Source organism: Halyomorpha halys, unplaced genomic scaffold (assembly GCF_000696795.3).
Source record: "Halyomorpha halys isolate HHAL.00 unplaced genomic scaffold, Hhal_1.1 Scaffold68.1, whole genome shotgun sequence".
NCBI classification, from domain to species: domain Eukaryota; kingdom Metazoa; phylum Arthropoda; class Insecta; order Hemiptera; family Pentatomidae; genus Halyomorpha; species Halyomorpha halys.
Genome location: NW_027116161.1, coordinates 346,607 through 359,117, shown reverse-complemented (window position 1 = coordinate 359,117; position 12,511 = coordinate 346,607). Strand labels below are relative to the sequence as shown.

Here is a 12,511-nt window from a genome sequence, read left to right as displayed (position 1 = left end):
TATATCAATTTTTACGGTCAACTATACATACATATATACAATATTTTTTTTCTATTGTAACATATAAATACTATAAATGAGGAATTTACAAATAGAAAGTAAAGAGTATCAAGATCAACTTTAAAGAGTAGTTACCTCCCATCTCCTGATACTAGAAGTGAATTTAAAAATCTATCCTCTCCAGCTTTGAAAGTTGTAACAAGGTCACCTGAAACAAAAAATAACAAAATTGTATTCAAAAGGTAAATTTATTCATTCATAAAATATTTACAACCAAACCCGCAGCACAATGACTAGTTTATAATATTTCCTTATACTATGACAGTTGGTTAAGAATGGTCTGGGTTAAAGTAAGTCTCTTTTGGTCAATTAAGATTTCTTTCATGATAATTTAACAAATGAGGGCCACCCATAGCTCAGTGGTTGGGCTCAGTCTTACCATTCTAAGGTCTATTGGTGGTGCCAGTTCGAATCTGGTCTGGGGTGTTGTTTTTTTTCATTGAGTAGTGGTCCCACAAAATGAAAAACTTTGACCCCCAACCATGGTGAAAATAATCAAATATCAATTTACAAATTGATTTATCAATAATACAAATAAAAAATTTATACCTGGCTGTATGGAAAATCCCAATGCCATTAATAATATTAAAAAACAAAAATTAAAGCTTGGCATCCAGGCTTTGCTAAGAAAAATATGGAATCTATTATATAGTACTTACTAAAAAATATAACATAAAGATCCAACAGATCAATTCACCAATTTCAATCAGACTATTTATCAATATTTATGATAACTTTGATTGAAAGTCAACAATCACAAGATTAATATAAATAATATGAAAAATTTAATAATTTATCAAAAACAAAATATTTTTCATAATGCAATGCTAAGGGTTAGTTAATTACCAGTGGTGAGGTTCATCAAGTTGACATACATCCTATTCCGTGATAGTGCAACAAGATGATCAGCATCATGAAGGCCAAAATATGGCATCTTCTGATTCATAACACCTAATAATAAAAAGAGTTAATGATTGTATTGAATGATAAATGTATTTTAAAATAAAAATATGTTTTGATAACCATTAAGGTACACCTATCTGTTTAAGTTTAAAGTCGCACTGGGTCTAGCGTTATTGTTAATAGTACAAGTAATGTCAGTGGACTAACAGTCGCATTACCTGCCACATTTAATCGTCATATGTATATGCCCTGACAGTGAACTGTCACAACATATCAATCTTATCAAATGTAATAACAATAGGGAGAAAAACATTGTTCTTATGTATTTGCCCAAAAATGTAAAATTGTATCAGCCTTAGACCCCCAAAAATAATCCACTCTGGGCCCCAAAAATGAATCCACACCAGACTCCAAAAAACAAATCCACCACGGACCCTAAAAATAAATTTGCCCAAGAACTTTAAATTGTATCAGGCTCTAAAACAAAGTTCCCCAATGCTCTGAAATTATATCCATCCCAGGCCTCAAAAATAACCACTCCGACGTTTTTCTAAGTTCTAAGGTTCAAATAATCCGCACCGGACCCTAAAAAAGAATCCACTCCAGACCCTAAAAAAAATTCAACCCAGGCTCCAAAAACAAATCTGCCCAGGGACCAAAAATTATATTCATTCTAGACCTCAAAAATAAATCTGTAATGGGCCCCAAAAATGCCTATATTTTGAAATTCAAGAACCAAAGGAAAAAAAATTAACTTTTTAGTGGGTAAATAGAAAAAGTGTCTAAGGTTTAATTAAAAAAAATAGTTTAAGGACTAGGGCAACACTGCACTAGAGCTCTAAATACAATGTAAAGCCATTTTACACAAAATCTCTGCTCCCCACCAATTACCCGCTAATGTGAAAAATACCCAGAAATCGGGTAAAAAAACCCTGCATCACCAGCACTACTAAGACAACAGTGCCTGAATTTCAGACAGATCGAGTTTCGCCTTGTCACCTCCCACATGACCTACAACCATAGGGACAAGGTACTGTTATCATGTGAGAGGTATCTTATGACCGATAAAGGTTAAACATGATGGTTATTACAAAAATCTCGATTTCAGGACAATTGATAATAAAATATTTTATAATTGGGACAAATCCCTTAAAATGAGGAAGATATAAGACGCCAAATAAGTAAGCTATGTACATGCAAATGTTACAAATAATTGGTTTTCTCAAATTATATAGTAATTACCTTTTAATTATGAATAATTAAAACCTGACAGAACATATAAAGATTGATAAGATTTAAGTACTTTTGATGAAATAATTTGTAAATGGACTGCACAATAGATGGTCTGTCTGAAACATAGTCTAAAACATAGAAATAAAAAGTAAGAAGTATTAAAGATTATTTCCTTGAAAATTAATAAAGAATAAAAATGTATACCCTTGGTCCAAGATTAGATAAAAAAGATGAAAGTTAAGATTTTCTACAATATCTCAGAATTTACACATAAAGTAAAAATTGTTCCGTTTGAAAAGTTAGTGACAAATTAGTAATATTAGAATTAATCTACTGGCACATTTTCTCAGCTTTAATTTTGTATAGAATGGCCTTAAGCGGTAGGCATAGCTTCCACATAATATGCAAAAAATATAAAAAAAGGAACTTCTAGGGCTCCTCCCATTCTCCTAACCTCCTATGATACAGGACTTTCAGTATGATTACTTCTTGACTAGCCCTAACAATCTCCTAAAGTCAAAACTTTATTCCTTCCATTTCTCTCCACACTCCCTTTTTGAGTACTCGTTAAATGGTCTATTGTGTTCTACTTATAGGGAAAATTAGGAAATACCAACTTTAGAGTAATTGTTCAAACAGTCAATTTTGTTTGAAAGTACTAACAGAAAATATTTTTTAAAAAATTAGATTAAATTGTGAAAAATATTTTTGTAAAATAAAAAAATTATGAAAAAAACATTTGTTTTGTTGCAATAATTTTATGTGATAAATCTTTAGTGTTTACCTAGATGCGACTCCTCACATTAGTAAATACTGGATTAAGAAATATCACCTCAAAGGATACAGTAAAAGAGTACAAGTCTAGAAAAAAATATTGTAACCATACAGGCTGATTAAAATGATGGAGTACCTAACTCTTTCGCACAAAATTTTGATAGATTAGATAAATGAAAAAAAATTATATAAATGCACTGATTTTATTTATAAAATTAAAATGATATTTTATGATTCAATAATTTAATATAAATTATTTCAAATCTTAATGAGCTATACCTTTTAGGATAGTGAGAAGAGATCCAGTATTGAGGTCATAAGTGCGCAATTCTCTTTTGCAAAGAACAACACACTTAAAGTCATCAACCATTTGAAGGGCTGAAGGTTGTGGCACCTCTTTCAATCTTCGTACCCGCTTACACCTGAAAAAAAAATCATTTAAGTAGTATTTAATAATAAGTTTCTTTTAATAATGATAGGATTAAAGATTTAATACTTTTGACAAGGTTTTTACATGGAACATAATTAAACACTTAAAAAAGTGTCCCAAAAAGGAAAATAAAATAGCATCATCCAATTCCAAACAAACTGGGACACATTTAAAGAATTTAATTAATACTTTATTCAGCAAAAGATAACAATATAAATATTTTTTGGACAATAATGATGATTAATTGTTAAAAAGTACATTGTTTTATTTAAAATAAATTGCTCTCGAACAATATAAACTCAGGTAAATTTTGCTTTAATTTACAAGAAATAAAATTCTCATAAGTGCTTAGCCATATTTTTTTTAGGGTTGTTATAATGATTCTGAAATATATTGTTATTTATCGATGTAATAAAATAATTGAAATAATAAACTATTACGTAATAATTCGCCAATTTTTGTATTAAATCTGCGTTTTTCCCCACTGTAACAATTTTTCCAGATTCCTTGACTTTCCACAAAAAAAAAAAAAAAAAAAAAAATCCCTGACTTTCCATGCTTTTCAGGTCTAGACACCCTGGTTAATCAACAAAATACTCAAATCAATTTACAATCATATTATATATCATATCAAATTACATGATCCAATGGATTACTTAATATTCCAAAGAGATATATGTATCTTGCACCCTAAAAATCCAATCATGCAACCTTCTAAAATTATTATAGAGCCTATTTCTTATGTATAAATACCTCGAAATATCCCAAACACATATTTCTTCAGAGGATGTTGAAACAGTTACAATGAAACTGTAGTTGCAGGGAAGTCTCACTACCAAGTCAATTTCAGCCATCATATCTTCATCCTCTTCTGTTTCTGAAGAAGTAAACGAGATAAAATGAAAAATTAGAATAAAAAAAAAATATACATTAAAAAAAAAAAAGGTAAATATGATTTTATATGCAAGACACCACTCCATAAAGGGATCTCCTAAAATCGTATTTAACAATTTATTTCTTTTCTCATTAAACATGCAAAAACTTAAATTAAATAAAATTATATGTATTTGGTATTAAAATTGATTGTAATTGGTTAATATTTAAGACAATATGTATTTTTGTTCGTAAGGAAGGATCTAAGGCCCTGAGACAATAAATAATCAATATCTTTCTCTTTTTTATACAAAATTTTGTAAATTTATTAATTTTTATAAAAGAAGATTTATAAATAAGTAGATTGATATAGACTAAAACTATAATATTACATTTAGCTAGGTACAAAATACAGAGGGAAGATAATTCAAATGAATTTAAAATTATTTATGTCTGGAGGAAGTAATACTTAACGATTTATTAGGTTTCATCAATCTTAAAATGTATTACCTAAACAAAACATTCAATTGTCAGAAGATAAATATCCTTTCAAATAACTCCTTTCCTACAACAGGAAGTTGTCTGATGTCCCTAGCTAGTTGTGGGAACATGTAATTCTAGAACATAAGTCATGTGTTTCCCTCAGCAGTGCCTCAAAAGCAGTACGGGCAATAATGACATGCTCAGCGATCTCTTGTACACCACAACTAAGGGTTGATGTCCTTACCATGTTTTTAGAGCTTGGGAAAGAAGTATCCATGGCCTATGAGATCCAGTAGTCTTGGAGGACCCCCCATTTTGCTACTGAACAAGTCTTGATAATGAAAAAGTAATTCCAAAGAGCTTTTTGGGATTGAAACTCACCACCAATGAAATGAAAAAATAATCGAAGAAAAGTGCCCTAATTTTGCTTAAAATCTGAAATATTGTTCTAGTTCCTACAAACGGAAACTTGAAAAGTAACAAATAAAGGTTTTAGTTATCATTCAATATAAAGTATCAAATTATAACTTTTATAATTTAAACACAAAAAATAAATGTATGAATACCTGATTCAATTAAGCTGACTACTCTTGGTGGACCCTGAAGCATCTGACCCAATGGAGTAGCTAGTGGAAATCTGTACCTGAAACAAGTTAGATAATAAAAAAATAAGTAAATTTAGTTAAATATTCACAAGTATGTTAAGTAGTCCAAATATTTTTTTTATGGGGTATATCCCTAAAGACAAATAAATAATAATAATAATAATAATTGGAAACTTGTGATTTTTAAAAACTAGATGAAATATAAATAGATTACATACTAAATATATTTGAATTATGAAAAAATTAAGTTTTTATGTAAGTTATATTTCCAATACTCCAACCAGTAATGAATAAATCATTGCAATTGTGACAGCTACCAGTTATTCAATAAAAACCATGAGCAGTCCATATAAGTTTAAAAGTAGCTCAAGAAATTAAATTAAGGAAATATATCAAACCACATAACAATATAATTTCATTTTTCATAAAACTTTAAAAAATGAATAAACAACTTTAATAACTCAAAAGTGAACCTAAAAAGATGATTTTTGATGTTAATTAATGAACATGCTAAATATAATCATTAAATTTTCTGAAATTTCTAGGTATTATAGGTAGCATAGGCTGTAGGTTTATTAAACTGAAAAATAATTAGGTATTGCAAAATAATGGAAAAGAGGCTTGGATAAATGACAAAATTTAGAAGTAAATTAGTACAACTAAAAATACCTGGCAATCTGAGCATAAAGTTGTCTGCCATCATATTCCAAGGCAGAAGAACATGTTTCAAGAAATTTACACAACCAAGCAATATCTTCATTTTCATTCTCCAAATACAAATCTTGTAGCAACTGAAAAATTAAAAATATAACATCAAATTACACTATATGGCAATAATATAATAACAAAAAAGTAATTGTCTTATAAACTTTACTATCAAAATATGAACATGAAAAACCATGATTACCAGGTCTGTGAATATGAAACCAGATTTTACCATAGATGGTACTAGCTGTCAATGTAGTTATCATTAAACTGTGTTATGAGCCGTGTTATGGCACCATTTTCTTTTTTCTCTTTTTTGACATCTCATAAAGATTTTCAACTCATTGATTTTCATACAACAGCATAGTTTTTAATAGTGGTGAACATGTCGAATTTGGTGAAACTACAATTCGCCGACAGCATTGACTTAGTGTTACTATTCAAATCATACTAAATGTTGTCCAAGCTTACAGTCAGCAAGCATTACAGTGAGTTATTGATAATAATTAGTATAACTATGTGAAGCACAACTAGGATAAATACCAGATTCTTTAAAATAAAAACATATTATAGTTGTACCAACTAAAATGAGTTTAGAGATAAGGTAATGTACAAATATGCTCTCCTGAAATTGTTAGATGTGCCCATTTTACAGAACCCTGCTGATTCATTGTGTACATATTATGATGATTACGATCATAAATAATACTTTCATACCTCATTACAAATAAATTAATGTTATTAACTCCCACCTAAATAGCTGTTATGTAAATAAAAAATAAAAGCATGGACATATATCAAATAATCTGAGAAATGGTAATTCTTTACCAATATAAACGGTGTCCCAGTATACAGGTTTACCCTACTAACCTCAACAATTTTTAGAATTTTGATGGGTCATAACAGTGACCTGAAATCTATCTATTGAGGGTATTGTTGAACCTTCTCCAGTATATCTAAATCTGGAATTTCCAATGAAATGTTTTTTACAGATTTTGATAATAAATAATTTTTTAACATGAATACATATGGGGAGCTTTTTTGATCTGATATATGAAGAGCAGAAAAAAAAAAAAAAAATTATCATTTCCTTGAAAATTAATAAATAATACAATTGTTTAAAGTTTTTTTCGATTTATGCGTAAACTTCAAGGAAATAAAACAGTTTCTTCAGGTGAATTCAAAACGGCTGGAGTTGGGTTTAGCTTAAGGACTGATAGTGCCATAGCTATAGTATCGTACTTCTCCATATTATAATACAATATGTTACAAAAAATTGTTAAGCACCATTAGGACCAAGTAACAATATTCAGATCAGTAGACTATAAGAATTAAATATGGTAGAAAAAGTTTCAACACATGACTACCAATATCAAGAACATATAAAGAGCCAAATCAGGAGATATTTTTAATTGATATGTCACAGAGGGAATAGTAGTAAAATTTATACATGCATATAAAACTAAAAGTAAGCCCTTGATAAGCACATATCTAGCTGATTTTAACAAAACACATTACTGAACCAAGTCAATATGGATGTAATGAAATGGGATAAAATTTGATCTTTATTTTAGGATACTTGGTCCCTTAAGAATAACAATTTGGAACAATTTCTACATAATTTGTCTGGTTACAGATTTTAAACATAATTAAATACAACTATTATAATATTTATATACATAAAATATGAACAAAAGGTATATATTTATCTAAGCTTATAATGATGCTTATTATTTACAATTTCACAGAAGATTGATATTCAAGGTTATGGATATATAATTGATGTGTAAAGGATGTCAAGAAAGAAGATTTACAGATGAATATGGGTAAGGAGTTCCAAAATGAGGTAGTTCGAACAGCAAATGATTTTTCAAAGGAGGCAGTTCTATAGGAAAGGATCTACAAAATGGTAGGTTGGGATCTTGTGTTTAATAGGTGAATGGATAAATGTAGGGTGAGGAGATCAGTGATATAAGAAGATTTTTTGATTATTAAGGATTGAATGATAAATTTTCCAAGAAGGTATAGTCTTCGGATACAAGGATAGAGCCAACTTTGCTCAGAATAGTAGCGAGTGATATGAGAACACCTTGGAATACTGCAGATGAATCTTATGAATTAGTTCATTACTCTTTTTAGTCTCATTTCTTGTTTAATAGATAGTCCTCCAAGGGCATCCGTACAGGATGTGAATGAATATGGGAGGATACTAGAAGGTGATGGGTACTTAGAGGAAATGAATCAGGGATCACCTAGTCAACCACGTGCTTAAAATCTTCTTTGGGCATTTGAAAAATTATAACTCTTGAGCAGGACAGTATACAGGATAGACACTTGCATAATGAAACATCTTGAACAAGAGCTGACCCCACCACAAACAACTAGCTCCAAACCACACTGTTCTGACATTTCCATGCACCGACTTCATCCTGTTAGGTTCGTCAGTTCTGCATGCCCAGTATGGACACAGCTAAACTTACCACCAATATAAACGCTAAAAAATCATTTCTGAAACTAGAAGTATAAAATAATAATATCTCAATAAAAATAAATTATTAGAAAACAATGAAAAATTGGCATAGAAATAATGCTGCTATATTACCTGGTGAACAGTTGAACCACAGAGTTTGTCAAACATCCAATCTGGATCCAAGCTATATTTTGATGCTGTACCTTGTGTTTTAAAAGTGAGGTAGGGCAGTTCTTCCAGTTTACGTCTATTGAAGCTGAAAAAATAAGTATTTAAGGAATAAGTACTGAACGAATTTTTATCATATGCTTTTAAAAAAATTTAAAATTACAAAAACTGGTTCTCAGATGATTTATAAGAAACCATAAATTTATTCATTAACATTTTATTCATAGAGTGAAGAGTGAATATTGCAAATTTCACTGTAAAATTTCATCATTAGGATATATATATATATATATATATATATATGTGTGTGTGTGTGTGTGTGTGTGTGTGTGTATGTGTACATATTCAGCCAGACCTATTCTGTCATTATTGCTGATCGTTACTATAACCAATCATACTACATACACCATGTAAATATGAAATGAGAATTTTGTAAAATAAATTATTGCTAACATACACAAATAAATTGTTTTATTTCATTTAGTTTATAAAATAAACCAGAATTGACAGCATAGATCAGCCACATTACATTTGCTAGTGTAGGTATCAGCAAAGACAAGTAGACACAGATATTTTGGCACCTCAAATGAGGGACAGGCTAAAGAAAATGTCGCTGAATTACTCTTGGATATTGACATTTAAGAAGGTGTCTCCTGGATTTTGAAAGAAACAGACAAAGCTGGAGACTTGTTAAGTACTACATAAAATCATGGAGGAAGAAGATAACTTTAAAATATATCAATCTGGCACACTAAACTACCAAAAGTTGTGATATTTTTTTCTTCCAAATTTTATATTTTACTTTATTTTATTACCAACTTCTAATTCTATTTCAGATATATATCATTCTTTTTGTTTCTTCATTCATTTTTAAGCTTCTTTATATCCACTAAGTTTCTCAGGCCTTCTCAGATCAACTTGTCACAACCATTGTGTTCATGCTTTTAATATCCCCATCCTTACTCAATATTCATCAACCAATCTGAAAATATGGCAAAATCTCTCAAGAACATCTCCAATGGGTCTCACTTCTAGCATTTTTCAGATACAGTCATTCCATATGTGGTTCTCTAAGAGTTGCTGGTTACTCTTCATAGAAATATCATTCCTGAATCAATGTTTGCGCTAACATTTTTATTCAGGATTATCAAGCTGTCTAGAATCATAATTTAACAGAGTAATTATTTTGAAGGCAACTGCTTCCATGGTAGAATTTTGGTAAAAATTAAAAATAGTCGATTAATAATCTTTATCAATAGACGTTACTATAAAAGTATTGCCATTTATTTTTTTTTTTTATTAAAATTAGAATATTTCATGAATAGGCTATATAAAAATGATCTTACATTGTTTCTCCAAATTTAGTAGGCTGCAATAGCATTCGAGCCTTGATTTTCTTTCCATCCTCCCAAAGCTGACCCTGGAAGTAATAAACAACAAATAATTGTTTTCAAAATTTAAATAACTTTCAAGCAATTTCTATATTATTCATGAAGCAAAACTTCCCCTACTATATTTTCTCACATAGATAAGAGAAAATAAAAATTATACTTGTTAAACATTTAAAAATTTAAAGCAATTAATTACCCCTACGTGTTTCCTACTCAGTTCAACCATTAAGTTGATATATTTTTCCTTCACCTTTATCTTTTACAACTTTATATGTTAGAAATTAATTTTCTAAAAGCTTTCTAAGAGTGGATTATACATCTATGTTACTACTTTCATTTCAAAATTGTTCTCCTTTATTTAATTATCGAATTATTTCATAGCTGATATTTATCCATTTCCTATTGCTGCTAACCATGAAAAATGTTTAATTACTTCAAATAAATAAAATTAAAAGTAATTTGGAGGAAGCCTCTTAGAAAATTCAATATTTAAGCCCTATCAAACTATTTCTATGAGGATAAGGTGTAGCTGATACTAAAGAGCCTTTTTAATAAAAACTCAACTAAACTATGAGGAGAAGATGGTTGGGGGTGCGGTCAATGAAACACAAATAAGTATGACTAACTTATTTTAATGTGCCGACGTTTCGGCTAGAGTTTCTAGCCTTCTTCAGGGCTGCTTGCTGAAAAGTTAAGCGCCTAATAAACTAAACTATTTTCAAGAAAATGGTAAAATGTCTTTCTGAGAATTTCCTCTGCCTTTATAAAGAAAATATCCACACATAAACCATTTTTTGATAGACCAAAAAAATAATGGACTTCAAGCCACCAGGACCAAATAACATCCCATACTGTGCCTTGAAAGTTGCTAGAACTCTTACACGATGTTAACAAACCTTGTTTTAGTGAAGAGAACTCCACCCAGTGGAAAAAGCAACATCTTGTGCACTTGCCAAAGGATAAAAAGGCTTCCACAGAATTGTGAATTTCATCAGCCAATGTGTGTCCTGGACACTACTGATAAAGTATTGGAGAAGTTTGTGTATGCCAGAATGGTCACCTCCAGTGAAGGAACACTGGTATTATGTGATAACCAGCACCATTTTTGGAAGGAAACGCAATTGATCCAATCGATTTTGTAATCAGAGGAAAGTGGTTTGGAAGGGATCGTAAAAAGTACTACATCATTTTAACTTTGGGTATAAGGAATGCTTTTAATTCAGCTTGGTGGGATTGTATCATAGAAGGATTAAGAAGGATGGAAGTCCTACAATACCTGATGAGGATTATTGTGAGTTACTTCATGGATAGAATCTTGAAGTATGAAACAGAAGCTGGGTAGAAAACTTTTAAGATCATAGGTATTGTTCCTCAAAGTAACACAAGTAATGCACTGGCTCATATTATGTCCAATATTTGTGGGTCCATGTAAAGTCAGAGAAGGCTTCTGGGGCACAGTTCCCAGATTTATATGCAAAACTGATCCGGAAAAAACCTTTCCAGTTCAATCATATTCCATAAGGCTATCAGTATGGATAGAAGTCCCCTACCTGTCCCTCAAGTGTTCTGAACTCTGCCCTATGATGTGTATATCAACACCAAAATACCTCTGATTGATCTGGCTGAAGAACACAACCGGATGTTTGACAAAGATAAGATGATCCAAATGCTCAATGGGCAACTGTAATGAAACAAAAGAGAAATTATACTTTTTAAAATCTGGCAGATATGCTGGAATACTGTATCTTTGGAAAGATGGAACCACCTGATTCCCAACAAAGCAGTATGGGTATTCCAGAAATGTGGAGAGGTTGACCATTACCTAACTACTTACAGGGTCTATTTAGCCCACTTTAAGATAAATGGCAAATCATGGTACCCAACTTGCAACTCCAAGAATGATACAATGGAACCTGCGTTCTTCTGTTATCTATGTTTTGCTTGAAAAAAAGAAGTTTAATAACGAGTCTAATAAAGAAGTTGGCGCATAGCCATCTTTCTTCCAGGAAGTAATGCCTGACAGCAGTCTTGCAGAGTGATAAGGATGAGTAGGGAGGTTTTTTTTCTTTCACCAATTAGGGGAGACTTTTTTAATTAACCACATGAGACATTAAAATGTGCATTTTTATCCCAAAATTATCTCAAGAATGATTAAAAAACTAAGATATGGTGTCTAACAATTTTAATAATTGAAATGTTTGACTTTTTATGACAATTCTAGAACAGCAACATACACATGCAATAATAAACCAATCTAATAAAACAATGCAGACTGGAAACCTCCGATCCTTTTATCCTTTGAATTTTATTTTATTTCAAGCGTAAGAAAGATAATTGACTAAATTTGACATCTGAATTTAAGGAAATAATTACTTACCATAGTTAATTTGGAAAAAAAAATGTGACATACTACAAA

At 30.4% G+C, this 12,511-nt stretch overlaps 1 protein-coding gene across 1 annotated transcript in view; it reads right to left on the bottom strand.

Annotated features, from left to right (window-relative positions):
* Positions 1-12,511, bottom strand: part of LOC106692718 (NACHT and WD repeat domain-containing protein 2) — a 121,186-nt gene that overhangs the window by 27,027 nt on the left and 81,648 nt on the right. The window contains exons 17-24 of the mRNA XM_067053020.1: positions 10,051-10,124; positions 8,669-8,792; positions 6,031-6,152; positions 5,323-5,399; positions 4,154-4,277; positions 3,250-3,392; positions 907-1,011; positions 136-208 (exon numbers count right to left, since the gene is read on the bottom strand). Coding sequence (XP_066909121.1) covers positions 136-208; positions 907-1,011; positions 3,250-3,392; positions 4,154-4,277; positions 5,323-5,399; positions 6,031-6,152; positions 8,669-8,792; positions 10,051-10,124 — 842 coding nt within the window. The remainder of the gene's footprint in view (positions 1-135; positions 209-906; positions 1,012-3,249; positions 3,393-4,153; positions 4,278-5,322; positions 5,400-6,030; positions 6,153-8,668; positions 8,793-10,050; positions 10,125-12,511) is intronic.